The following is a 26,204-nucleotide window of genomic DNA, read 5'->3' on the forward strand; positions in this document are numbered from 1 at the left end:
CATATACCATAATGCACCCTGTTTGCCCCCCAAAATTTTGCATAACCATTGCCTTCGATTTCTCTTGGGCCGGCTGTAATACCTAGGAGAAATTAGAAACAATGGTTATGCAATTTTTTTTTTTTTTTTTTTTTTTTTTGGGGGGGGGGGGGGGGGTTGGTGAATGAGCACTAATAGACCTTTTTACCGATACGGCGGCCATATTTAATTAATTCGATTTAAGGAGTATTATACGATGGGGCATGAGCACATTTCGTTTGTATTTTCGAGCGCTTTCGGGACATTTTTTTCTTAAAGTTTTGTTAGAATAAGATTGTAATGGGAAAAAGATCCTTGTGCCGTGTTTGGATGTGGTAACGATCGTCTTTTTCCCGAGAAATATACAGTGAAAGACCATATTTCTAATACTGAACTAGAAAAAGGCGATCATTATTACATTTAACCCTGATAATACACTCCTGCTTGTTTTTAAACAGTCCTTAAAAAGGGGCTAAGTAACCGGGGAGAAATGATCTTATAAATCGGTCACAAATACGCATATGAGAGTTTTCATTCAATTTAATTTTCATCAAGTTTAACGAGTCTAAAACCCAATAATAATATTTACAATATACAATAAAAAGCTTGCTTGTTCTTGTCTTTTTCTACTTGCTTGCAAAACGCTTACTTTTTTCAAACATATTTACATTTGATCAGCATTCACTGAACTATTGACATTATCTACACATCCATAGACTTATTAAATAATATTAATTTTATCATTACGTGGAGTAGTCAATCGATAAAAATCGGAAGCAATCAAATGATTTTTATCGATTGATAACGGAAATCGGTGAAAATCGATAAATTATATTGCTGAGTCAAATCGATATTATCGATTTTTTTCATGATTTTAACGATACATAACTGAAGTCCGCCAAAGTTGTTTTTTGGTATAAGTCATAAAACACATCCAGGAGTAACAATTGGTACACAAACAAGAAAAGGAGAAATGTGGAAACTATTACACACCCAGTTTTCTCTCTAAAACCCTTTATTTTGTAAATAATGACAAAAACGGTTCGGCTTAATTACATTCAGTTCTCGCAGGCTAGTATCACGAGAAATACAACTTTAGATAAACATTTCTTAGCCTGAATTTTAGTTCGAGTCAAAGCCATGACTGAAAATCAGGCTAAAAGATTTCCCTAGATAGATTTTCACCGTTTTCCGGTATCAATAGATTAAAAATCATTTGACTGGTAGGGGCTTTTATCGATTTCGATTTTTATGTATTGACTTAAAAAAAAACCTCCAGGATCCAGGATGATACACCCGAAACTTCAGGGACGTTAGTTTAAAAGGGTAACAGATCTCAATCGTGAAAAACTGGGCACCTACAAACCTGGCTAATATCAGTAATCAGAGGAAGATTTTAAACCTGGTTTTAAAGAAAAGATAGGATTTTTTTAACGATTTTTAAAAAATGATAATTGTTTGATCCTTCGACTTTCAATTGCAGCTTAATTGTCAAAAAACTTAACTGTTGGCATGAATTCAGTTTTCAAATTTTGATGAACAGATGTACCTTCCGATGCAAAACGAAGAAATCGGTAAAAATCAAGATAAATCGATAAACGAAACGAGTGTGTCATCGATTTCTACCGATTGATCGATACAATCGATATCAATCAAATCACATTCACCTATTTTTAATCGATTGACTATTATTAATAGTATTATTATCTATTCTTTAATATTAATTTTATTGCTTTAATTTTTGCATTCTTTTTTCTAAAGATTTTGTTCGTTTAACCATTTAAGCCATCGTAAAGTATAAAGGTTTTAAATAAGTGAATTTGTACATGTATTTGTGATGGCAATGAGTTTTACTATCATTTTCGTCCCAACGTAATTAATCTGGAAGTGAGAAATCAAAGTTTATCGGCAAGATCGGTATCCGGCGAATGTTGACACAACGAATCTCTGCGCTATTAACAGTCATTATACTGTTATTGGACCAAACTCAAGGTAAATCAGACATCAATACTATGCACTATACTTCTCTTCTGTAACTGTCAAACAACCGATGCATTTGACTGAGGAACCGCGCCTTGATTGACGCCGCGTCTACGTGGGTCGAGAACGTACAGATACTGTCCATTCCCCCGGGATCTTGCCCTCGTGTTGGGTGGCGGAGCGTGCACTGGGGTAGGCACATAGCACCCATCCCCAAGTGGCCTGGGACTAGCAGTAAACTTGCAAATGCCATCTTGTTCGCTGCTGTTTGTTGTGTTCGAGGAAACTGAGGTTGTCTCTAGAGTTGGAATTCCATAATATTTATCAAGATTATGGCGTTTACCGAACTCAAGCGCTGATATGAGTTCGTCACGTGATGAGCTATACTCTGAAGATGCGGAGTCGTATGCACGTGGATCACGTGAACCATAAGTCACGTGATAGGGGCTGTATTCTTTTGATGATGTTGATTCTCTCCTCTGAGGGGTCTGGACCGGCTTCATGACAGGAGTTACCTGACTAGAGCCCCGTTTAGAGTTGAATCCTGAGCGGCGAAGATCATTCCGCGAGGGACCCAGACCAGAGTCACGTGGTCTTTGTATGGCATTTGCTGGGCTCTGAAGGTAGACAGGATGTACAAACTCTTGACTTTGATTGCGACTCTTGCTGGGGCGACTGAGACGACTAGCGGTTGATGAGTGGCGTAAGTCAAAATTAGATTCCATGGCCCTTGAGATACTGGCAGTATCGAGTTCAGAGCCTCCGTCCGCGTGCCCACGAAAACCCAACACCCCTATCTCTGGGGTTCCATTTAACGATCTCTGTGTCGTGTAGAAATTAGCATACGTTGTATGATCATTTACGTCTACGTAACGGTGCGCGGAAGAAGATGAATCGGTGTCATGAAGCGTGGGCTTGTGGTACACGGGTTGAACAAAATTCCCTTCTGAAGACGTATCACTAAAGCTCCCTTCAAGGGGTGGTGGTTGTCCAGTGTCCAAGTGATACGGAGGGGGAGGTGGAGGGTATTCTTCCTCGATGATAGGTTCGTGAGTTAAGTTGGCGCGGATTAGGCTTCTGGGAAGGCTGATCTCCGAGCCGTGAGTTGAGCGCATTGGCTCAGGCGAAGATGACAAATCCGCTAGGTTGCCATTGGTGGAAGGGCTTCCTTCCGATTGGACAAGGTTGTTCGGCCTGAAAAAAGAAAGCAGCAATTAATCACGAGACTGACATCAACAGCATCACGAAGATGATAACGATAATGATGACGATAATAATAATCACATTGATGATGATGATGATGATGATGATGATGATGATGATGATGATGATGATGATGATGATGATGAAGACAATTACGACGACAGCGGCGATGATGGTGAAGTTCATATTGTTTATAAAGTGATGACTGTTGATGCCCAAATTAAATTTTATATTCTACAAAGTGATAATAGTCCAGTTTCGAATTAAAAATTACCGCTGAATACAAACATTAACGACACATTCATACAGGGTTAGCCTCGACGTTAAGTAACATATTCTGAAATTCTGGCAAGTAAGTGTTTGAAATTTGAATATACACAATAGACAGAGTAATAAACAGGTCTTTTTCTGGTTGGAATTTGTGAATATATTAATTCAGATGGAGGCTAAGGCTGTAAAAAATGCGTCTTCACTTCTTTAATTCGGCGGTCATAGCGAACTCGAAAATGGACTATTTAAACGCACTGTGCATGATATGAACTTTCATTTCCATGTTTTCAGCTAGCTTCGTCATTTCATCTTTCAGATTTGATACACACACGTAAATGCCTCAGCCACAAGTAACAGTACTGGAGGAAAAAAACTTCCTTGTTCAAATATTGACCCTTTAACGTAAACTTATTTTAAAAGTTATTTTTTGTCCGAGCAGTTTTCTTAATTGTACATATTCTATAAACTGCTAAGTAATAAAACTGAAATGGCTCATAAACGATACCTTTCAATATAATCTTCCTGTATTTGAAGCTCGTCTCTAAATACTTTTCGCCTCCAATATTTTTTCCATCCTTTAAAGAGAAATAAACATGTTCAGAATGATTTAAAGAACAAGTTTCCCTCGCGGCACGACTAATCAGAAGCACTACCCAGATCTGGGAAGTGACGCGTTATCAGTATGGACTTTCTGCGCTCGTTTCTCAGACTTCATTTTGAGGGGAATCTAACGGTGCCCAGCCAACTGAGAGGATTATGAGGGACTTATATGAGATGGTGTGCTTTTCCATTTTAGTAAAATCCAACTAGTGGTCTATTATCAATGCTGCGTTCTGATTGGTTGAGCTACTACTAGGTTATATGTTATAGCCCCCTAGTAGCGAAAAGCGCGGGCTTTTTGGCTGCAAAAAAAATTAAAGTCTAGCTTTAACTAGCTAAATTTTTTTTTTATTCTCGATATTTTTGACCAACTAGTTGGATTTTACTAAAACAATTATTCCTCTCGCCCTCATGGCCTCTGAGTCAATAGCCCATTCGGGCTTGAGGAATAATAGTTGTTTTTCCAGCGCTAAGGCAGCCGCGTGAAACGAAATTTATTCAGTTTTTCTTTCCTTCTCCATTAACGAAAAAAAATTGTGCTTTACATTTTCATCGAGTTACTTAAAAAGTTGGCGCTTTTAGAACTTCTCAGTAGAGACCTTACGAGTGAGAAATCAAGTACAAGAACGACTTAGAAATTTCGATCTAACTGCATTACCCAAAACATCAGCTCTTTCCTGTTGCTGGATAACTTATAAATAAACATTTTGGGTAGGAGTTCGAACGAGTGGTGTGATAAGTGGTTATGAGGCACACGAAATTGGTTTGCAAACTTTCACATTAAACTGACTTTGTTGTGAGGCAAACTGTAAACGAAGCCAGTATCAAAGATTTATCAACAAACAAACATTAGTAGACTAAGTGCGCTTCCCATTTGTCACAACTAACCGGCTAAGGACAATTCCCGTCGCAATGATATGATAATTTCCCTTTTTATCAGATCCCTCCAGCCAGATCAGTCAAATCCTGAATAATATGTATGAAGGAGATGGCTTTTCAACAAAAGCTCTTGGAAAACCCTATTTCACTATCAAACTGACTGGTCGGGCAATGGTGTGGCCGGCCAGTTTTGACACATGGAAAGCGCCCTACGTTTTTTAAAACTCACAAGAAATTTTTTTACGAGGACCGTACCTTGAATCTTGTCGGCATTTAGGTGTCCGGCTCGAAAAGCCACCAACAGCAAACAGACAATGACAATAACTATCAATGCACAAACACCGATAAGCACCCCAAGGAATGTAGGGTTACGGTAAAGCTGACTGGTCTGGAGAGTGGCTTTGGTGTCATTAGGTTCTACAACCTCTTTTACAATGACTTTTCTTCCTTCTGAAAAAGACAAATCGATAAAAACAGTTGTCTCTACGTGTTGACTTTGTAAATATTTTATCCACGTTAAAAAGCCACGAAGCCAAGTAAGAGATAAGTAAGGTTTCGCTCAAGAAAATTTCGGCTCTTGACCCCGGTCTTCTTTGGGGTTAGGGGGGGGGGGGGGGTATTCAATTATTTTGCACATACGGGTACGCTCCACTGAACAGGGTATGGTTTTCAGTGTCTACATACAGGGAATACAATTTCACTCTTTAGCGTCTTTTGACAGGAGAAAAAGACAAGATTGAGAAGGTCGGCGAGGAGCGGTCTACGTTAGAGAGCTTTAGATTCTAAAACGGAGACGACTACGGGTACGAGATTTTCTAAATACTGAGTATTGCTCACGTGTGAACCAGTGTCATTTTGGCGGGAAAACGTGGCAGCCGTCGTCATTCTACTACGAGTTTTAGTGAGAGTGTCGTAGTGGCGGGAACAAGTTATCAAATGATAGAAGTTTTAGCATTTTTCGATCGGAAGAGGTCTTAAATTAACCTCCTTCAATAATGATAACAGCGCCAACTTTCCTCGTGACAAAAAGTACAATGAAGAATTCCAAAGTGTCTATTTTTTGACAATACGCGAAAACCATACATAATGTTAGGGCATAATGTTATTTATGTCGATACAATAAGCCTTTGTGATCTAAATGGTTGATCTTCCGACTCAGATCAATCTAACGTCTCTTTCAAGAGCCAATCATTTCTATCGCCCTAAGGGAGTGTTTGTATAAAGGAGCATGCATTCCCGCGTTCGTCTCCTATTGCTTTCGCCATCACGGCGATTACATCTCTGCGGAAAAATTTAATGCAGGTCATATATTATGGTCATTTGTCTTAAAACAGGGTAGCCAAATGGGCAAGTTTTGTTTCAAACCGGGTCAGGGTTTACAGTGTAAAGACTTCAGCCACTCAACTCTACCCAAACTTCCCTGGGGTATCCGGACCTCCTCACTCCTAGACTCGGGCAACTTACCTCCGATCCTAACCATAAACACTTTGCTGGGTTTCCCTCTTCCGACAGCGTTCATAGCTGAGATCCGAAAGTAGTAGCCAGAATTAAAGTCCACATCGTGCAGGACAAAATATGTGAGTTTATGAATATACTGAACTTTCCATAGGCCGTTGTTTATTTTGTACTCAAGAACAAACATGTTTACTGGACTGTTTCCGTCACTCCATCCCTCCCAGCTAATGTTCAGAGCTGGTGTGTGTTGAAGTATGCTGAAGTTAATTTTTGTTGGCGGCAGTGGGGGTGCTGCGAGAAGAAAAGAAATAAAGATTAAAATTGTTATTTACGTAATAAGAAAAAACTCAATTTAATTTTAATTTTAAACAAACATGAAGACAGCATCAGGGAAGGACTAGCAGGGGACATAAGAACCATACCAGCTAGTTGACCAAATTTAAAAATAACTTTCAAAGCATGGAACGAAAGAAAGAGAAATTGCCAGGAGAAGAAACTATCATATATACTGTTAATCATGATAAAAAACCACCCTGATAAGTACGATGCATGCTACCGCCCAAGTAACATGAGGGCGAACAAGATCAAAGTCCCTAATCTCCTTCTTCTAATATGGTACTACCTGCAACGTTTTTTTATACTTGATATTTCTCGAGCGCAAAGGGCGAGCTAGAAGTTTTTTATGTTTTTGGTGCCTAGCTAGCTCAGGTCTTCAGTCCTAAGCTTCTCGGTTTATTTAATGTGAAAACATTTCAGCTTTTTCCATCCCGCACACAAGCTCTTCGTAAACTGGGCTTCAAGTTAATTTGAAGCTGCAGTTGTACTTGTATTCGGCAAGTACATGTTAGCAAGCTTGAGCGTGGCCGAATGGTAGGGGCGCCGCGCCCAAAATGAGATGTCCAGGGTTCAAATCCCACCCTTGATGGTACCGGGGTTTGTTTCTCGTTAATCCAGTGCTTGCTACCTGAATAGCTTTCCGGCAGAAAGAGGATACAGTAGTTAAGTGAGGCTACGCCACGCTAATAAGTTCTGACAAGAACAAAACAGTGGTCTGATGCTGCCATTACCAAGGAGGTAAGGGCATGCGCAATGTACAGCCAGATCACGAAAATGGATTTGTCTGTATCTCTCCCTGTTATATAATTTTTATTTATCAATTACGAGAAATGATCAATTGAACATTTGGAGCATCGGCTAGTCGTCGTAACTTGACCTCTGCGTTACTATTTACTTCACAAGAATCCACACTTACTTTTCACTTTAAGTTTTCGAACCACTGTCTTTCTTCCTAATTTGTTGCTTGCGGTACACTCATAATCACCAGCGTCCTCCTCTTTTACTTCTTTGATCTCCAGTGAGCCATTCTTTAACTGGCGATATTTGGTGGTGTCCGTAAGGTCACGACCACTGCTGTACCACATCACTGAGGGTTCAGGGTAGCCATACGCTTCACAATCCAAGATGGCAGAGGTCGATCGTTTAGCAAGAGTGACCAGAAGATTGTCGTAAAATATATCTGCTTTGACTAAAATGAGAGTTTTTTCCTTTAAACATGACTTTTAAGAGTAATATTTTTTCCATGTATGTCAGACGTTGTTATACTTGAAGTCCACCTTAAAATTATGCCTTAAAGCGAAAGTTTTAGTAGCATCATTAAAAAATTTTCTTACTGAATCAGCAAAAAACACAGAGCTATTGTCAGGCATGGCAAAACGTGGAACTGATGTAAACTGGGGTTAGGGTGCGTTACCACATTCAAACTGCCAGGTTAAAAGTACAGGTCACAACTCCACAGGTCAAGAGTACAGGTCACTGCTCCATCGATAAGTTAACCAAACCACAAAGATTCCCTCGATCTTACAAAGCAATTTGTTAAGAGATTAGGGCTGAGAGACAGTTTTAATGCTGTTTATTTATCACTATCATGGTGACCTGTACTCTGACCTGTGGAAAACTGACCTGTATTTTAGTGACCCGCCGCATTCAAACGAAAGGAAAATCAAGGAAATCCAGCTCAGATAAACAACAGTCAACTGTGCTTACTTTTGAGTAAAAATCTAAATTGAAGTTACCATCAGCGACAAAATTGTTGCGCCTCTTTCGTCAAACGGGTATATTTAGTAAAATTTTTGAGTAAATAGTCGTGACAGTAAGACGTGAACAATGAAGTTAAGTTGAAGGTTAAGTGTCTCACTCGACTATTATAAGATCCTATTGTAGCAGCTGTGCGTCCTAACCCGGCTTTACGAACAATCTTATTACCCATGGGCCCAATCTCAAGGGCAGAACACGATACCGAGTGTTTTTTCTTCTTTTTCAATACAGGGTCCCCAATAGGTGGTTTACGTCAATAGGTGCGTTACGTCATCGCCGCCATGCTGGTGGACGGGAAACAAAAGATTGCTCATTAGCTCGTTTTGTTTGTCCTCCAGCATTTGTTCATTTCACCATTGTTATTTGTGTCTCCCGAGATTGCATGAAAACCACCTATAGGATTTTCGGGATGCGGGATTTCCCTTATTTGGAGCTCGGGATTTAGGATTTTAAAGCAAACCCGGGGCGGGACTCGGGATTGAAAGTAGGCGCGGAAGATGTTGCCAAAAACTAAACCGCGAAATTACGGGATTGCACAGGCCTTTGTCTTAGGAACAAACACAATCACCAGAGGTATCCGTAAACCAATGAACAATTATCTTACTCTGCTCCTGAGTGGTTTGCGTAACAACAGCAGACGCATTACCGAACCCTTTGGAAGTGCTCGCCATCACCCAGAAATAATACTCTGTGAGAGATTCCAGATCGGGTAGATACTTTGACGTAGTATTTCCAGCGAGGCGGACTATGGAGACTTTATCAGAGTTGATTGCGCGTGGATCCTTGACTGCCTTACTGTAGTGGAGACTGTATGCTGTTATGATGCCATTTGGTTCTAAGGGGGGATCCCACAGTACACGAATTGTTTCTTTGAACACTGGAACAGCTCGAACGTGACTTGGAGGTCCGGGCTCTGCAAAGTAATTTTGTATGATTGAATGACACTCCCCTAAAGGGTTAGTCTTTGATGAACTGCTCCCCCAAAACTCAACCGGAAAACGCCGTCATAGACTGTTCACAGTTCCCTAAAGATCGTCGATATCGAGCGCTCACCGTCACTATGAGTTTTCCAATTTCGGAGTTTATAGCGGTGGACCGTCGCCCGCATGCTAAGAAGACATCTTTAAGGTCAGGTCAGGATAGCCGCATGTAGCGTACGTTTTTGACGATCTTACTGAAAAATAGGGGACTGTGAACAGTTTAACGCAGTCAAATGTTCTCCCCCGTGGGTTAATTACACGGGCGTTTACAAATTAATTACACGATCAGTTGAGTTTCTTGTAACTCAATTTTTTGATTAAGAAAAACTGTCTGAAGCCTGATGGGGGGATTCATTCTCTCCCCTACCTTCTCTGATAGAACAACGGGCAACTATTTTAACTTTTCCTTCCTCTTATTAATAAATACCTTTAGATTTTAGGACGAAAAAGACTAAGAGGACAACATTTTCCTCAATTCTAAGTACTGCACGCGCGTGAAACAGGGTCATTTTGGGCGGGAAAAAGTGATAGCTGTAGTCATTCTACTACAAATAACGGCATCGTTGTGACAGAAACAAATTATCAACGGTTAGAAGTTTTATCATTTTGCGATCGGGAGAGGGCTTAACCCCCTTTAAGACAAAAGGCAAATAACCGTGCTAACTTTTCATGTGAAAAAAAAGTCGAGAGGACTTTCCCGGTGTATTTTTTTTTTTTGGCGAAACGCGAAAAAACTTAAAGTTAAACATCGTCCTCTTCCTCGAACCTACAGGTTTCTAATCCCCGGGGGAGGGTGGGGGGGAATACTAGCACTCCCTATAATGGCCTATTACGGAGAGGTTCCGCCCGAAAGGGGTAGCTTTTCAGGCCTCAGGTATATGAAATGCAGTAGCCGATCCAGGGGAGAGACCCAGGGGGCCCAGGCCCCCTTATCTCAAGGACTAGATGCCCCTCCCCCCCTCCCTTATCTGGAGGTCTGGATCCGCCACTGAAATGGTAAGGATTTCACAAGTTAAGTATATGAAAGGTTAGGGAAATCTGTCATTTCGATCGTTAACAAAAAGGGCTAACAGATGGCTGTGGAAAAGCCGAGAAACCTTTCTAGTTTTATGATTTACTCATATTTAAAAGATGGTTCATTTACAGCGGTTAAAAGGGATGCAAAGTTTAAAAGGGTGCTTTTTCTGTCAAAAATGGTATCTTAAAGGGTAAGGTATTGGACCTCGGGGCGGATGCTCCCCGTATTATTTTTTTTTAGTACCCCCTAGGTCTCTAATTTCTTTCTTCTTGGGAAAAAATATCAATCAATCAATTAATAAAGAAAGAAAGAATCTTTAAAATCGAAGTACTTACTGTCTTCTTTTGTTAGTTCTACTTTCGGACCACTTGCCACGCCCACTCCCTTACTAGTGAAGGCCGCCACACGGATCTTGTATCTGGTAAACTTGCCCAGCTCTGTCAGAGTAACGTTTCTTGCATCAGAACCTCTGACTGTTCTGTTGAAGATTTTCTCTGGTCTCTTAATGATGAAATAATATACTTTGTATCCCAGTAACCGGCCGTTGATTGCATTTGACGGAGGTTTACTCCAAGTAACTCTCATGCTTTGTGATGTGAGTACCATGATTCGCACGTCCTGGGGAGGCTGACTGGGGACTGGTGATGAAAACGAAATAAACAGCAGTTGACAACAGTTTCATTCTGCAGTTAAACTGCTGAGGTGCTTAGCGTCTAGCATGTGACGGTAAAATATGGTTGGGTACACAGTGGCATTTCGTAATCTAAGCCCCCCCCCCCCACCACCTTCCTTCCAGTTACAGGCCAGTGTAAAGAGAAACTGAACGACATCTGATTATAAGCCCCCCCCTCCCACATACAAGCCCATTCCAGCTTGTTTTGGAATGAATTCGATTTGTTATGACGCATGGAAGCTAAATTAAAAACTAGTAAATGCCAATTGTATTTTTCATCACCACTTCTATAGCTTGTTTCGAAGTGATTTTTCTATTCCGATTTTAAGCCCCCTTGGGATGTAAGCCCTTCCGTTAATAAGCCCTCGTAAAACCCCTTACAAAGATGTACAAGCCCAGAACCAGCAGCAATTTTCAGTGGCGGTAAGCTGCACAATACCATTTCCGTTACGATTTGGTGCCGAAAAAGGCGCGAATATTTTAAGCCCGAGACTGGTAGAGAGACAAAAACAAATGAAAAAAAACATTTACTTTTGTTTGATTTCAACCCGAATGAAAGGACCACCTCAAAATACAGTCCTCAATTTTAGGCTGGACTTTTCCTAAAAATGACCTCATGATTAAGCCTTTAAGCCCTAAGAGTGATCAGCGTCAAATTTCTCCATGTAATATCACTTCTTTATAAAACAGAGTGGTCATGAGAATTAAGGACATGATCACACAAGACGAATCTAATTGATACTTCAACAAATTCTCCCTACTTCTTCTCTTGAAAACGCATAAGGATAACAAATGAGAATTTGAATTTTGATGTTAGGATTTAAAGGGTTAAATCTTTCATTTCTGTGTGATGTTGTCATACATACCATCCTCGAGAGTTTGAACTTCGTTTTTCGTCTTTGACTTCGGGCTAACACCAGCCCTTGTGAACGCTTGAATCTCAATAACGTAAAAAGAGTAAGGCTCAAGGTCACGGATAGTGTAGCTTCTTCTGTCGCCTCCGTTCACCGTTATGTTTTTCCTCATATAATGTCTATTATTTTGTTTGTACACTACACAGTAGCCTCTGATTACGCCATTTCTGCTCTCCAAAGGTGGTGGCTGTGTTAAATGCAGAGATTTAAGGTTACATAAAGACCACGGAAGCCTACATGTCTAAAGCTTTACCCTGATATTCAATCCTATTAGTTTCCTCATACCCCCTTGTGCCCTATAGCTCCCTATCAAACACCAAACAATATTTGATTTTATAGTATCGACCCTTAAACCCAGGGGTACTCCCTATAATGGCCTACACGGGGAGGCTTCACCCAAAAGGCCACTCCCCTTCAGACTTTAGGTAATTGAAAGGGTAGGGATTAAACTTGTTGAAGCATTGCCTATGTTAAGGCCCAAAAGAGCTAACAGATGCATTATATGGCCGTGAAAAAAAGTCGAGAAAACTTTTTGATTTTATGATTCATTCATATTTCAAAGACAGTCTACTTGCAGCAGATAAAAGGGATGCAAAGTTCTAAACTCTGAAAGGGGTACCACTTTTCAACAGAATTCGAAGGTGTACGAAATAGGTACCTTTTCTGTCGAAAATGGTATTTAAAAGTGTAAGGGGTTGGACTTCGGGGCGGAGCCTTTCCGTATAAGACTTTGTTGAGTACCCCCCGGGACTTAAATGACGATGCCGAGTCTCATACCCTTAGCTTGTCTCTTAGATCCAAATGAACCACAGATTCTGATGTTCAGTGAAAGATGTTCGATAGCTTTCTTACCTCCCAACGGACGAAGATATCCTTTGAAGACACCGCCGTTACGTTCGTGAGTTTAGGGGGCTCTGATGGCGCTACAAAAACAATGATATACCCGATAATGTTAAGTTATATTTAAAAATTGGATATAACGTGATTTTCATTTTTAGAGCTAACGACCTTTTTATTGCCTTTGCATGAGTACTCTGATGGAACTTTAGAGTACTTTACAGTACTACTAGTGGGAATTAAACCAAAACTGAATGAAAGGCTGGCAATGCGGCAAAGGGCTGATTAATTTTAGGCCAGTATTTCGGCTAACAAAATTAGCCTTCCTCAGGGCCAGAGCTACACTGAAGAAGAATACTATAACTGCTACTAAAATTTGAATTTAAATTTACATGAGAGGTTATTGGTAAACTAAAAATCAGAACAAGAGATAACATGATAGATGGGTAAATAATTGTACAATAAAGAGGATCGATAAGGTACAGGTAGAGTGTGCGCTTAGTGCTACTAGTATACTAGAAATACGTATCTCGCAAACCCTCGCGTAACTAGGTGTTGCGCTTCATTAATAAAGAACTTAAAAGTTAAACCTTAAAAGTTCTCTAGCAGCTGCTAGAGAACGGACAAGAAAAAACGCCCAGAAACATGAAAACAGTATTGACTTTGTTTTTGTATGTGTCTGTACTAGCAGAATAACAAATAAACTAAAATTTAATTACATTCACTCTGGGAAAAGATTCTTTTATAGGTGCTGTTACATATGCAGCACATACAAATGGTACAAATGTAATCGTATATAATTAAACCATATCTCTCTGGTAAAAAAAGGAAGACGATGTTATCGCTTTTGTACACACTTAAGAAACCCAAATATAGTGACGAAAAAAGACCGCTAAATATGAACGTAACGAGTGTCGATGACTTTGAAAATGAATAGGATTAAAAAATATGAACATAAACGCTGCCAAATTTCTTCACATGCAGCCAGTGGCTGAATTACGGGGGAACCGGAGAGGTGAGATCGGACGTCAGTAGGTGAAGGCGCAGTATACAACCGCTTCAATCCATATTTGATCTCACCTTGATCACTTCGACCAAATGGGACCTTAACCCTTTAAGCCCTAAGTGTGATCAGCATCAATTTTCTCCTGGTAATATCTTTGCTCCATAAAACATTATGGTCACAAGAATTAAGGGATTGATCACACAAGATGAATTCAATTGATACTCTAACAACTTCTCCCCACTACTTCTATAGGAAGTGTATAGAGACAACAAATGAGAATTTAAATCTTGATATCAGGGTTTAAAGGGTTAAGCAACGAAGACGACGACGGCAGTGAAAACGTCGGTAAAAAAATGAATTTGCGTTCTTTCAAACTTAATCGCGTCTATTTGGACCCGCTCAATATGTCAAATGCAGGCGACTTTTCCTGGAGTTGAATTCTGAAGGATTTTATTCAAGTTCAAAAAGAGGAAGGAAAATTCGTCCTCGTATGTCCACGTCCTCCATAAAACGTCAAATTAGGAGGTTTCACGTCGTAGTCGTGCAGTGGACGTCAAAGAAATGTACTAAGAAGCGTGATGCACGTGCAGAGCTGTTGTTTTGCTCATAAAACCAATTGTTTTTTGACGTTGCTGTTGTTGTTGTCGTCGTCGTTGCTTAAGGTCCCTAATGATGGCACAAGTCAGATAGACTATGACACCAGGTTCTACATCCCGTTACTCCTTTCTTTTCTTTTCATCTCCTACAAGAGAGAATTAGGCGACAGAGTGGAAAACGCCCAGTCTAGCCCTTGGGATATGTGAATTTCACCAAAGTTATTTTTAGACTAATTAAACGCTTGAAATTAATCGGAAGTTGGCCTCGGGAGAGGTCCGCAAACGTTTGTTCAGTGTTGTCAAGAGAGAATCCAACAGTCGCCATCACAAAATTCTGCATTGTTTGCTTTAAGGCAGTCGCGCGTGGACTTGATCGGCATGATGACGTTTCAAACAATCGATTAAAACGAGCAGACGTCTCAGGAATTAGACTTCCGTTTAATTACAACCTCTAAAAATAACATGAGTGAAATTTACATATCGCAGCCAACGCCCTAACATTCCCTCTGTGTCCGATTATTCTCTGTCGATTCCCTACTACTGTCTTCTCTTCGAATTTCACGAGCTCTTTAACGTTCCCTTCCAAATGATGGTGAGGAGGAGGTGAGGAGGGTGAACGAAGGAGACAGGGCCATCGGCTTAACGTTACAAGCATGCTGCACAGAGAAAAATCCTTACCCGCTTCACGAGTCGACGCTGTTATCACAGGACTTGCGTCGCTCATTCCTACTTTGTTAGTCGCGTACACGCGTAAATCGTACGTAGACGCCGGACGTAGCTCGGTAACATCCAGCCCAATGGTCTGCACCTCTTTCTTGTCATTATCTCCCCAATCCGCGGTTTGGAGTTTGATTTCCACTGTGTACTTTGTGATTTGCGCGTTACCGTTGAACCTTGGTGTCCAAGTCACGAAGATAGAGCGCGCAGTTGTTCCTGAGACTTTCGGTTTAGACGGAGGAGATGGCCTCTCTAAAATGGATAAAAAAACCGAAATTTGGTTAATTTGGTCATGATCCACGTACATCTAGCATGTAATTTTGGGTTGACGCGTACTGTAAAAAAGCTAACTTTTTATAGATTTTTCAGTTTTTGTTCGACTATCGTCTCTTGCCCACTTTTCACTATCTGAACGCCAGTTGAGTATGTCTATAAGAAAAAAAACTATTATTTAAAGCACTGTACAAGGCGGAGGGAAAAGGCTGAAGTGCAACATTGTTAATACCTTGGGGAAAAATCAAAAGCGATTTTGAACTCCATTCGGTAGGGTTTGTTCTAGATAGAGTCTTATAGAGAGAGTCAAGAGAAATGTCTAGAGAATGACAGAAACCCTCTCTTGGCGTCCGTTAAGAGCTGACCGCGTAACATATTCGCTCTGTTTTTTCAACCGGTTTAACAGTGTACAATACTGCGCAATGTACGTGAATCTTTATAAGACACAGCTAACAACAAAAATCTTACTTTGAACGGTGATTTGGAAACTCTTGTTGTCAGAACCAAAATGGTTCACAACCCTACACGAGTACGTCTTGGTGTCCTCAAGCACAAGTTCTTTCACGATTAACGTACTTGTAACCCTGTAGTATTTGTCTTTTGTAGACTTTGTAATGCTAACACGAGAGTTGCTTGACAATCCTTTTGTTCCGTTAGACCAGGTTAGTGTAATTGGTAGGTTGCCCACCGCAACGCAGTTGATTGTGACGTCAGAGGAAACCTTGGCTGATGTGTTCGCCGGCGCAGTAACAATGGTAGCTGGCACTGCTGGACAAACGAACGCACTAACATTATGAGGTGATGTTATCCCGGGAAGGAGAAGCTGATATAACACATTACATTTTAAAAAGATAAAAGTACAGTGAAACCTGTATTAAGTGGACTTCATATTAAGCGAAAAACCTGTATCAAGCGGACAAATAGCTCAGTATATTTAAAAGTATCGTCCCATATTTTAAGTAAAACGAATCTATATCTAGCGGACTGCTATTAAAGCGGGCACCAGGGAAGGCAACGTCGGTGGCCACCTAATACAGGTTTCACTGTAATGTCATATTTTATAATCCAGCCATATCAACTACAGTTGAATCATTCCACAACGGCCACGGGATGAAGCGAATCCTGCGTTCTGATTGGCAACCCGAGCGATGATACCCGATACTTCTCTAAGATGCTCGCTCGGGATTTCCTGCGTTGGTCCCCCAAGGAAAATTTTACCTTTTGTCCATGCATATAACTCCATTATTGACTAACCTTGCTTGGTCAAGGTGGCTGGATATTTACCTCGTTCTTTTTTGCCTTTTTATTGACCTCGTCGTGGGTCTATCAAAACGCAAATAGAACCTTAGCTAATAGGGACCTTAAGATAAGACGAAGGCGACGGCAACGAGAACGTCATAGAAAGCAATAGGTTTAATAAGCAAACAACAACTTTGCACGTGCATCACACTTTTTTGTACATTTCTTTGCCGTTTTTGCGCGACTACGACGTAAAAATGCCTAATTTCATGTCTTGCAGAGGACGTAAACAAGCAACGACAAAATTTTCTTTCTCCTTCTTTATTTGGATAGGCTCTCAGGAATTCAACTCCCGGGGAGTTCGCGTACACTCGACAAAGTAAGCGACATGAAATAATCCCGTTCAAGATTGAAAAACTGCGAATTCACTTTTTTAGCGTCGTTTCACCTGCCCTCGCTGTCCTCGCATCTTAAGGATCCCTATTATCCAACCATCTTCACTTTCCGTTAGGTCAATCACTGCGCAGGTTTCTTCCTAAAGAAAAGGACCGAATGATAGCGCAGCATGGAGAAACTCAAGATGTCTGTTTTTGCAGTAGGGCTTTGCCCAACAGAGATTCTCATTAAGAGAGAGTTCACTGTGTAGATAACTGACCTTAACTAGCTATTAATGACAATTATTATTCGTTTAAAATTTGACAACGGCAAGAAAACGGTATCATTGAATTTTCTGTTTTAAAATACTGGTATTGACCCTACACGATTTTGTTACCCAGAAAAAAATACTAACAACTTCATACCGTGAACTTTAAGCTGTACTTGTCGGTTCACCACCACATCACTGACACCATTAGCAGCCGTGCACAAATACGTCCCATCGTCTTCATCGCTTGCGTTTCTGATCACCAGGGTTCCGTTGACCAGTTTTTCAAAACGAGGCTTCTCCAGGGAAACTGGAACGAACCGCCCTCCCACTGACTTGCTCCAGTCAATGCGCGAAGGTGGTGTCCCGGATGTTAGGCATGTCAAGGAAGTCGTGAAGGTTTTCAGCACTTGTTTGTCCTCGGGTTCTTCGATGAATTTGGGCGGCTCTAAGAATGAAAAAAGTCTTTTAACGAAACACGCAGAATAGCACAGGATCTGCTTTGAGGGCCCATTAGGAACAAAACCAAGTGACCGCAAGAGAGAATGAGTTTATCCCCCCTATAGGCCATATCCGTCTTACTCCCTCTTAAGCAATGTTACCTCGCGCGTCTCGTCAAAGATTTGTGAGAAGGAAAATTCCAAAACGCTAATAAATGGGTTAAAAAGCTACCTCTTTTTCTCCTTACAGACTCCGTTATGAGGTTTTTCTCACTCAGGAACCCGTGAGTAGTAAAGTAACAAACTACTGAATAGGGTAACCTCTCATGCATTTTTTTAGAAGTTGGGCGGAAAGAGGGTTGCCTAACGATCAGCCTAGACAAAGTCCAGTTGAATTTGACTCTTTTCTACAATAGAGATTAAGCACCGCGATTTTTTCTCCCCATGAAAGGTAGAGGGACAAGTGACCTGACTTTTCCCGCGTTTGCCGTTTGCCGGCCGCCGTTTCAAAGCGAGGAAAACATTTTCATGTTTGAAAGAAACGCGAAAACGTGAGCTAGTATTTGCAGCCCGTTTGTATCGATTATTCCTTCATTTTGATCACTTTTTTTATTTACTATCCTTTTTCCACATGCACTGTTTGTAAAGCTAAAAGAGTTTCAAATTTGAGCGAAAAAAGATGACAACTTCTCTCATACTTTTTCCAGTCCCAGTGAATGGCGACCGAGAACACTTTCCGTGCAGTATACGTATTTCACTTAGTTTAAAAGAGTCTTAAAAGAAAAATTGAGAAATATGGAAACATTTAGGTAATAGCTAGTTACTTTCCAAATGTTTTAGACAATTTGTGTACATAGTTTTCAGTTCTGTAGTGTCGACGGAAAGCGTAAACAAACAAACACAGCGGACGGAACGGCAAACTACAAACGGTTAGCTGACGTTCGGCGTTCATCCTTTGCTCGGTACTTAATCTGACTAAAATCATCGCCCCCTGTACACTATCGGAAACATCTGCCCCTTGGTAGCAATTGTTAATGTTACACAGATACATTGAGAAACTTCAGAGGTTAAAGAAAATGAAATTTTAAGTGATTAGACAAGTTGACCTTGTTCCCTTCGCCATTAATTTGTAAGAAGCACATACTCACCATAGACAACCATCTCCTTGGAGACACTTACTGTCCCAGCCTCGTTACTGGCGATACAAGTGTACGTTCCAGAGTCTGCGGCGGCCAGACGCTGTATCTGAAGAATGCTCATGCTTCCGGGCAACTTAGTGATGCTGAGTGTATCGCTAAGAGGACGACCATCTTTCAGCCACATAGCACTAAATCGCACGTGGCATGTGAGTGTCCCCGCTTTGCCTTCGTGCCAGTCCTGTGCGGTTATCTTAGGTTCTGGGAGCTCTGTAAATATAGGGGAGGGTTAAAGGCGGTTGCCAGGTTTTTTTTAATCAAAAATAAGCTAAAGCATGAAACATTAAGTCGAAAACGAAATTATAGGCATTCTAAAATGATTTAGAGCATTCTATAGTTTTCGGGTCCAGTTTTAAGGCCTAAAACGATGAAAGAATATGAAAAAAATGCTTAACCTGCTTTTTGCCTAAGAACTGCTTTTGGTTTCTAGTTCGTCTATAGCATTCTTTTTGTATACGTTTTATTTTTTAAATCACGAAGGAACAATCATTTTGCCTTGGATGATGAGGGTAATATCATCAAAAATTTGGACAGCACTAGCTTTAACACCTTTATTCATCCGTTAAAAAGGCCTTTGGCACAGTTGGCTTGCTCAAATAACGAAGATGTTCGATATCCTCCACTTTCCAGCTTTGTTAGAGGCTCTTTTCTTCAGCTTTTAGTTCGTGCCCAAATGAAGCAAAAAATTGTGTGAAAACGGCTTGCGTAAAGGTTTTTACAACGATCTTTAAGAAGCAAGCCACGTTTACATTTACACGTACGTGAAATTTGTTCGCAGGTCGATTAGCGCTTAACCCAGGGTTAAATTTAACCAGGGTTTCTTTTTCTTTTGTTCAAAAGCCTGATTTTCTCGGATAATTTTCTCTGTTATTTTTGAGAGCATACAATCATCAACTTAATGATAAAAAGAATTAAACTGAATTTACTTTTTAAGCTTTCATATCTGAATTCAAATTTCGCACTAACCCTGGGTTATCTTGAGTCAGCTTTGAACAACCCGGCCCAGGAATGTTTTCAAATCAGTACTCGTTTTCAAATCGCGACTGCGCAAGCGCAAAGTTCGGCTTAAAAAGTGGTCTCTTGTGAAAAGCTGTAACCTTTCACTGTTATTTTCTGCAATATTTTAGGATAGAAAGTAAGATGAATAAACTAACATTATATCTCAACTTACCATAAACAGTAACTTCCACAATGCGTTCCTCTACTTTATTACTACCAGCCGCTGAACACTTGTACCGACCGGCGTCCCCGGTTTGTACACTGGAGATATGAAGGGTGTTATCATCAGAGACGGATTGCCGGTGGTTAAACGGAATGTTGACTCCATCTTTAGACCACGTGACAGTTGGAAATGGGTAGCCTTTTGCTACACATGGCAGTTGAAAAGGTTGCCCTTTTGTCGCGTTTGCTTCCGTGGGAATTGAGGTAATGTTTAATGTGCCTGTCGAAATACAAAGAGATGAAATAATTAATTGTTAAATATCTTACTATCCACTCTCACCAGGGCTTTTCAGGGATAATTTACAACACTGGTTGGGGGACATATGATGCAGTTTATAAGTAATGAAGTAATGCGTAGTGATGCCCCCTATGTGAATTTGAGATAGACCACCACACCGGGAACTATGTCCCCTACTCTTAATGAACAGTATGTGGGTTTTTAAACGTTCCACTGAATTTGTTATATGTGCGAGGGTTGTGAGACAGGGCCTAGGTTTCTCGGTCTTATCCGAGAAGACAAAATTTTGACCGGTTTCTTATCATGATTACCGATCGTCCCCAAAAATGAGTCATAAACTTGAGCCGGTCTCAAAATACCCAAGGGAGAAGTAACCGGCTCGACACCGGTCTGAAAACCTCACTCTTTACTTACCATTCATGTAGACACGAATCACTTGCGAAGTGCAGTTTCCAATATTGCATGCGACACACTTATATTCTCCAGTTTTCTCTACTGTAATTTTATCTACCCTAATGGTACTCCGTGTTCCTTGATCTCCCGGCTGCCCTCCGTCGGTAATCCGCACTTGACTTATGGTATATCCATTCCCATTATGGAGTCGTACGCCATCTAGGTACCACCTTATTTCCCGGCGACCTTGGCTGTAGGCTCGGCACCATTCATTGAGACTTTGTCCTTGCTGGAGAATGACCTGATGCGTGTCCGCACTGGATATGACTGTAGGATTATGTTCTGGTAAGAAATAATAACAAAAACTAATTGTGTGAGTTACTAGATCGTAGCCAGTCATGAGACTAATAAACAATTTCAGCTAAGGTTACAAAATCAATCAAGAATGCTCCGAAGAAAGAGATTAACCTCCACTGAAACTGCATGTTACCCTGCGAGCATGGGTTTCTCTGATTCATGGCTTTTAGCGTTTACGAAGTCGTTTGCGTCGCTTGTTTAATAGTCGCGTAGTTGGCTTGGGGGCGTATAAAACAAACCAACTACGCGACTGACAAGCGACGCGAACGACTTCGTAAACGTTAAAAGCCATGCAAGAGAGAAATCTCTGCTCGCAGGGTGCCGCAAGTTCGATTTTAAAGCTAACGTTCAGAAAACGTGACCATTTTCCTGGTACGTACTTCAGAAGACACATTACTGAGCTATGTAACGTATTCACATATCAAGTGAATGGCCAAAGCAAAACGATCTTTGACCTAACTCTATTTAAAAATTATTTCTTAGCCCTGGTTTTACAGTATAATACTGTATAAAACTAGCGGAAAACTTAATAGCAACATGTGGCAAGCAACACTGGACCCTACAAACAACCTGAGCATTCCGGAAACCGGGAATTTTTTGCTAGTGAATCTGGAATCCTGCTGGCTTTGGAGTCCGGAATACAGTTCAAACACACAGGAATCCCACTACCGATTTGAATTCGGAATTCAAGTATCACTGACAAAGAATCTAAAATCCACGGCATGGAATCCAGAATCTAAGACTGTGATGAATTTCCAAACAGGGGCGTAGCCAGGAGTTTTCAAAGGGGGGATCACAGCAGGGACACCATCCAGGGATCGCCGACTATATATGGTTTATACCGCTGCTCTCCCTCGTGTATCAGCGGGCTCAGTCGTATTATCGTGGCATAAAGGCCCATATTAACTAAAGACAAGAGCCGTTGACGAAAATACTTTACAAAAAAACAAATTTTAAAAAAGTGGGCTTTTCAAAAAATGGCTTTTACGGCCAAGATATTGTCATGGCCTTTTCGCCACCTGAATATTTTAGGTTGCTTGCTCAAGAGAAGGCCTACCAAGGGGGGGTCACGGGCACCCCAGGACCCCCCCCCCTAGCTACGCCCCTGCCAAACATTGCACGGGTCATACCTGCTGTGATGAGCATAGCGCTACTCTGTATTACATTCAGACCGTTGTCAGCAACGCACTGATACAAGCCAAGGTCTTTGCTGTAGATGACAGCAAACTCCAGTCCATTGGGTTTGATACTTATTCTGTCATTATCAGTGAATTTTTTTCCATTCTGCAACCAGGTGATGCTGGGTTTTGGTTCACCCGTCACCGCACACGTCATGACGTAACCAGACGTTGACGTCACTGTGGTGACTTTTCTCCCGGGTCTAATTACGAATCTCAAGGGAACTAAGGAAAAACATTCAAAAGGGATCATTTAGAACTATGAGGCTGAAAAGCAAAAAGCTCTCAGCTGCGTATTTTACCGTATTCCTTGCTCTTCTTTTATTTGTCTCTGCGTTTTCAAAAAAATACTATTTGTAGCCTTGGTAGCCTACTGACAAACACTTTCTTGTGATACTTTCTGTTGTGCTGTAAAAGGTGGCTCTACTCGTTTGAGTCTGTGGATAAAATCCGAAATTGTGACCATTCAAGTGAAAGCTATTGACAGTATTTTCCTGTGGTTCTGTTTATTATGCTGTAAAAGGTGATTCTCACTTTTTGATTCTGTGGATAGAATCTTAAGAAATCATGCAGTGTCACTGAAGTGAATGCTACCGAGTAGTTCTTTTTTGTAGTTACCATTTGTAATGCTATGCAAGATAACGCTAACTTTTGAGCGAAAAACAAATCCTAAATTGTAACCAATCAAATTAAGGCTACGTGGCAGCACTTTTCGCGGTACTGTTTATTATGCTGTACAGTGACAAGATGATTCAAAATTTTGAGGTCGTGGATATATTTCTAGGGTGCGATCATTGAGTCTGGGCGAAACCCTAGAGTGATACCTTTCAAATGAAGGCTATACTGAGTGCTACTTTCCCTTTTGTACTTTTTTGCCCTATAGGGTGATTCTAAAATGTCAGTTCCCCGATGAAATTGAAACCATGTGATCCCCATGTTTTCTTGCACTAACCTCGAACAGAAAGAGCTATAGACAAGGTGACGGTACCCAAACTGTTTTTTACTTCGCACTCGTACAGTCCCTGATCCTCGAATTTTGTCTGCTCGATACGAAGACTCCCTCCAGCAAACCTCGAGAAGCGGTGTCCCATTTGAATAGCTACGCCATCCTTCTTCCAGCTATACTCCTCAACCGCTGGCACAGGGTACCCTTCAGCCGAGCACTGTAGCTCGCTGACGTTGTCCTCAAAGACAGTAATATTTAACGCCTTGTTCAGTATCCTGGGTGGAGAGGACCTTTTCTCTACAGCGAGCAAAAGAAACATGGTTCGCAATTCGTAAGTATGTGTGTAACTTGTATTATGTTCCCGCGCGGCGAGGCCATCTGTAGGGGGGAGGCCTCGTTCCGGGGAGGAGGAGTACCCTCAGTCCTGAGATCTCTAAATTGATGGTAACTTTCAAGTTTTGGTTTATGAAAAGGTAATGAAATCTGTCTCTTACGTATTTAAAAGAGACTTTGATTAAAATATTTCGAAAAGACTAACCTCATAGTTCTATCACTTTAATATTCTTGCTCTCCCGAAATATTGTTTATTTATTTTGTTCCAAGGTTTAGGAAAGGGATGCAGTGTTCCAGTTTAGAAAGTATGTGCAACGGGCACCATTTTTCAATGGAATGAAGACGAAAAGGGTAGCTTTTCTTGAATAATATATAGATTTAACCAGGGCTAAAAGCGAAGCTCCAATTTTAATAAATTTATAATTTAAATCAAACAATAAACTTTTAATCCACAAATCATTTAACTTAAGGGCACATTCATGTGACTTTTGAGGGAAAGGCTAAGTTATTTTAGAGTGAATTTTCGCTTCCGAGGTCAGTTTGAAATCAAAATCCTAATAGTTCGGGGCCATAGTGACATAAACACAACATATTTGATATGAATCCTTGCAAAAAATAAATTTGAGCCTGCGATCATTTGAAACTGGTAATTTGTCAGCGGATAACTTTAAAAAATACTCGACCTCGATGGGTCGACACTTGAGCCCGCGGTACGGTCAGGTGATACTGGTCAGCGGATGCCCTGTTTTGATAGCTGTCAATTGATCACAACATTGATGTGCAGCCTGTGCAATTAGTTTTCTCTTGGGCTCCCAAACTAGCTAAAAGTGTGAGAGTAAACATTGGTTTTCCTGTGGTGCGGACGAACGGGCGGTCGGTGTACGGTCACGTGATTACCAAATTTTCTGGGATGGGTAGATTTACTTAGCAATGGGGCTCCGCTATAAATAATTTTATTTTAGCTTCGTTCAGTTTCGTGAATTGTCCATATGGGAGTCATTAAGCGTTCAGTGACAGGTGGATTACGTACCTCGCAAAAACACTTTGGCTGGGTTACTGACGCGCCTCTCTCCCGTCAAAATGTTCGCCGTGGTGCAGTAAAATAAGCTCTTGGTGTCAGCATCATTGACATTTGTGATAACCAAGTCACCAGAAGGCATGAGGAAGTACCTGCCCCCCAAGGTGAGCCTGCCATCACTATCATCATCCCACGAAACTACACGCACATAATCACGAGCATGCTCTGATATTACACTCTTTATTACGGCGGTGTTTCCACTAATCACTAAGCTATCTTGGGCGTATACCATGTATGGTTGAACAATAACTGACATTGAAAAAATGAAAAATAAAAGTCATTTGATTAACACTTGTCGATTATAGTTATCAATCGGCTGGTTTGTTTTACTTGTCCATATATTTTATGTATTAATGCGGTCAAACATATAAGTAAAGATCCTTGTTTTACGTTGGTAACTCGTAACAGTACTGATTAGACTGAAACCTAAAGCCGACGCTGTGGCGGATCTAGGGGGAGGGTGCGAGGGGTGCGCAACCCCCTCACCCCCTGAGATGACCTGCGGCTTTCTAATACAACTGGTATTCTGCAAAAAAAAACTATGTGGTTTATTGGTGTTGAAATAAAACATGAGACGAGGTTGAAGAATTCATGTTAAACGCCGTAAAAAGTGGTAGTTAAGCACGTCACGTCACCAGTCAGTTATGCCATTCCTTAGTGGTGCAATCCTACAAAGAGAAATCCTGGATCCGCCCTAGCGACGGTGCGCTATTCCCCTCCCCCCCCCCCCCCCCCCACCCACTTCTCTCCCTCCATTTCAAGTGCTCCGTTGTACTGTAGTCACACATGGAAATCAAACTCCCTTACTCTCGTACAGAAGGCAGCTCACTAACCGACTGGGTTAATCCTTGCTCCTCCAAAACCGCTAATTGAGTGATTTATCGATCTATTGCTTTTATTTTCACATCCATTTTGCAAAGTGGAACAGAAGTAAGATGAGCACTAAAATTATTAAAATTTCTCTCTCCCTTCCCTCTTCCTACCTGCGCGAAGGCTGACAATCCTGCTAGCAATCGTTCCAACGCTGTTATTTGCGATGCACTGATACTCCGCTCTGTGTACTGATGGGTTGAAACTACTTTCCAAAAAGGCGGGAAAAAATAGCGAGCCGTTACGCAAGATGTGGCGCACTCCAGTTATGTTACCGCTGACCAACAGACCTGAGCGCGCGATCTGCCACCTGATCGTAGCTGTTGGTCTGTGTTCGACTTTACAATTGAGTATCGCAGAACGATTATGCGCAAACTGGATATCCGCTGGCTCTTCTAAAAACCGCAAAGCCCAGGGGAATTCTCCTGCAGAGGAAAGAGCAACAAAAAACTTGGACTAAGGAAAAGGAATAAAAGGCTCACAGAATTTATTCGTTAACAAACCAATTTCATTTTTTTTTATGTTCTAAAGTTTATTCTGTTCAGAACTGTACGTCCAT

At 41.1% G+C, this 26,204-nt stretch overlaps 1 protein-coding gene across 1 annotated transcript; it reads right to left on the reverse strand.

The window, feature by feature from the left end:
• Positions 1-542: 542 nt before the first annotated feature.
• On the reverse strand, positions 543-26,204 carry LOC140949420 (cell adhesion molecule DSCAML1-like). Its single transcript, XM_073398580.1, has 20 exons — positions 26,199-26,204; positions 25,759-26,101; positions 24,728-25,024; positions 23,371-23,661; positions 22,371-22,643; positions 20,905-21,225; positions 20,203-20,472; positions 18,984-19,241; positions 17,553-17,843; positions 15,982-16,281; positions 15,202-15,492; positions 12,937-13,007; positions 12,037-12,271; positions 10,833-11,135; positions 9,104-9,412; positions 7,658-7,930; positions 6,415-6,696; positions 5,206-5,400; positions 3,977-4,046; positions 543-3,192 (listed from the first exon to the last, which is right to left on the reverse strand). The coding sequence occupies exons 1-20, from the start codon at positions 26,202-26,204 to the stop codon at positions 2,058-2,060; spliced, it is 5,814 nt and encodes a 1,937-aa protein (XP_073254681.1). The 3' UTR covers positions 543-2,057.

Source organism: Porites lutea, chromosome 10 (assembly GCF_958299795.1).
Source record: "Porites lutea chromosome 10, jaPorLute2.1, whole genome shotgun sequence".
NCBI lineage: Eukaryota > Metazoa > Cnidaria > Anthozoa > Scleractinia > Poritidae > Porites > Porites lutea.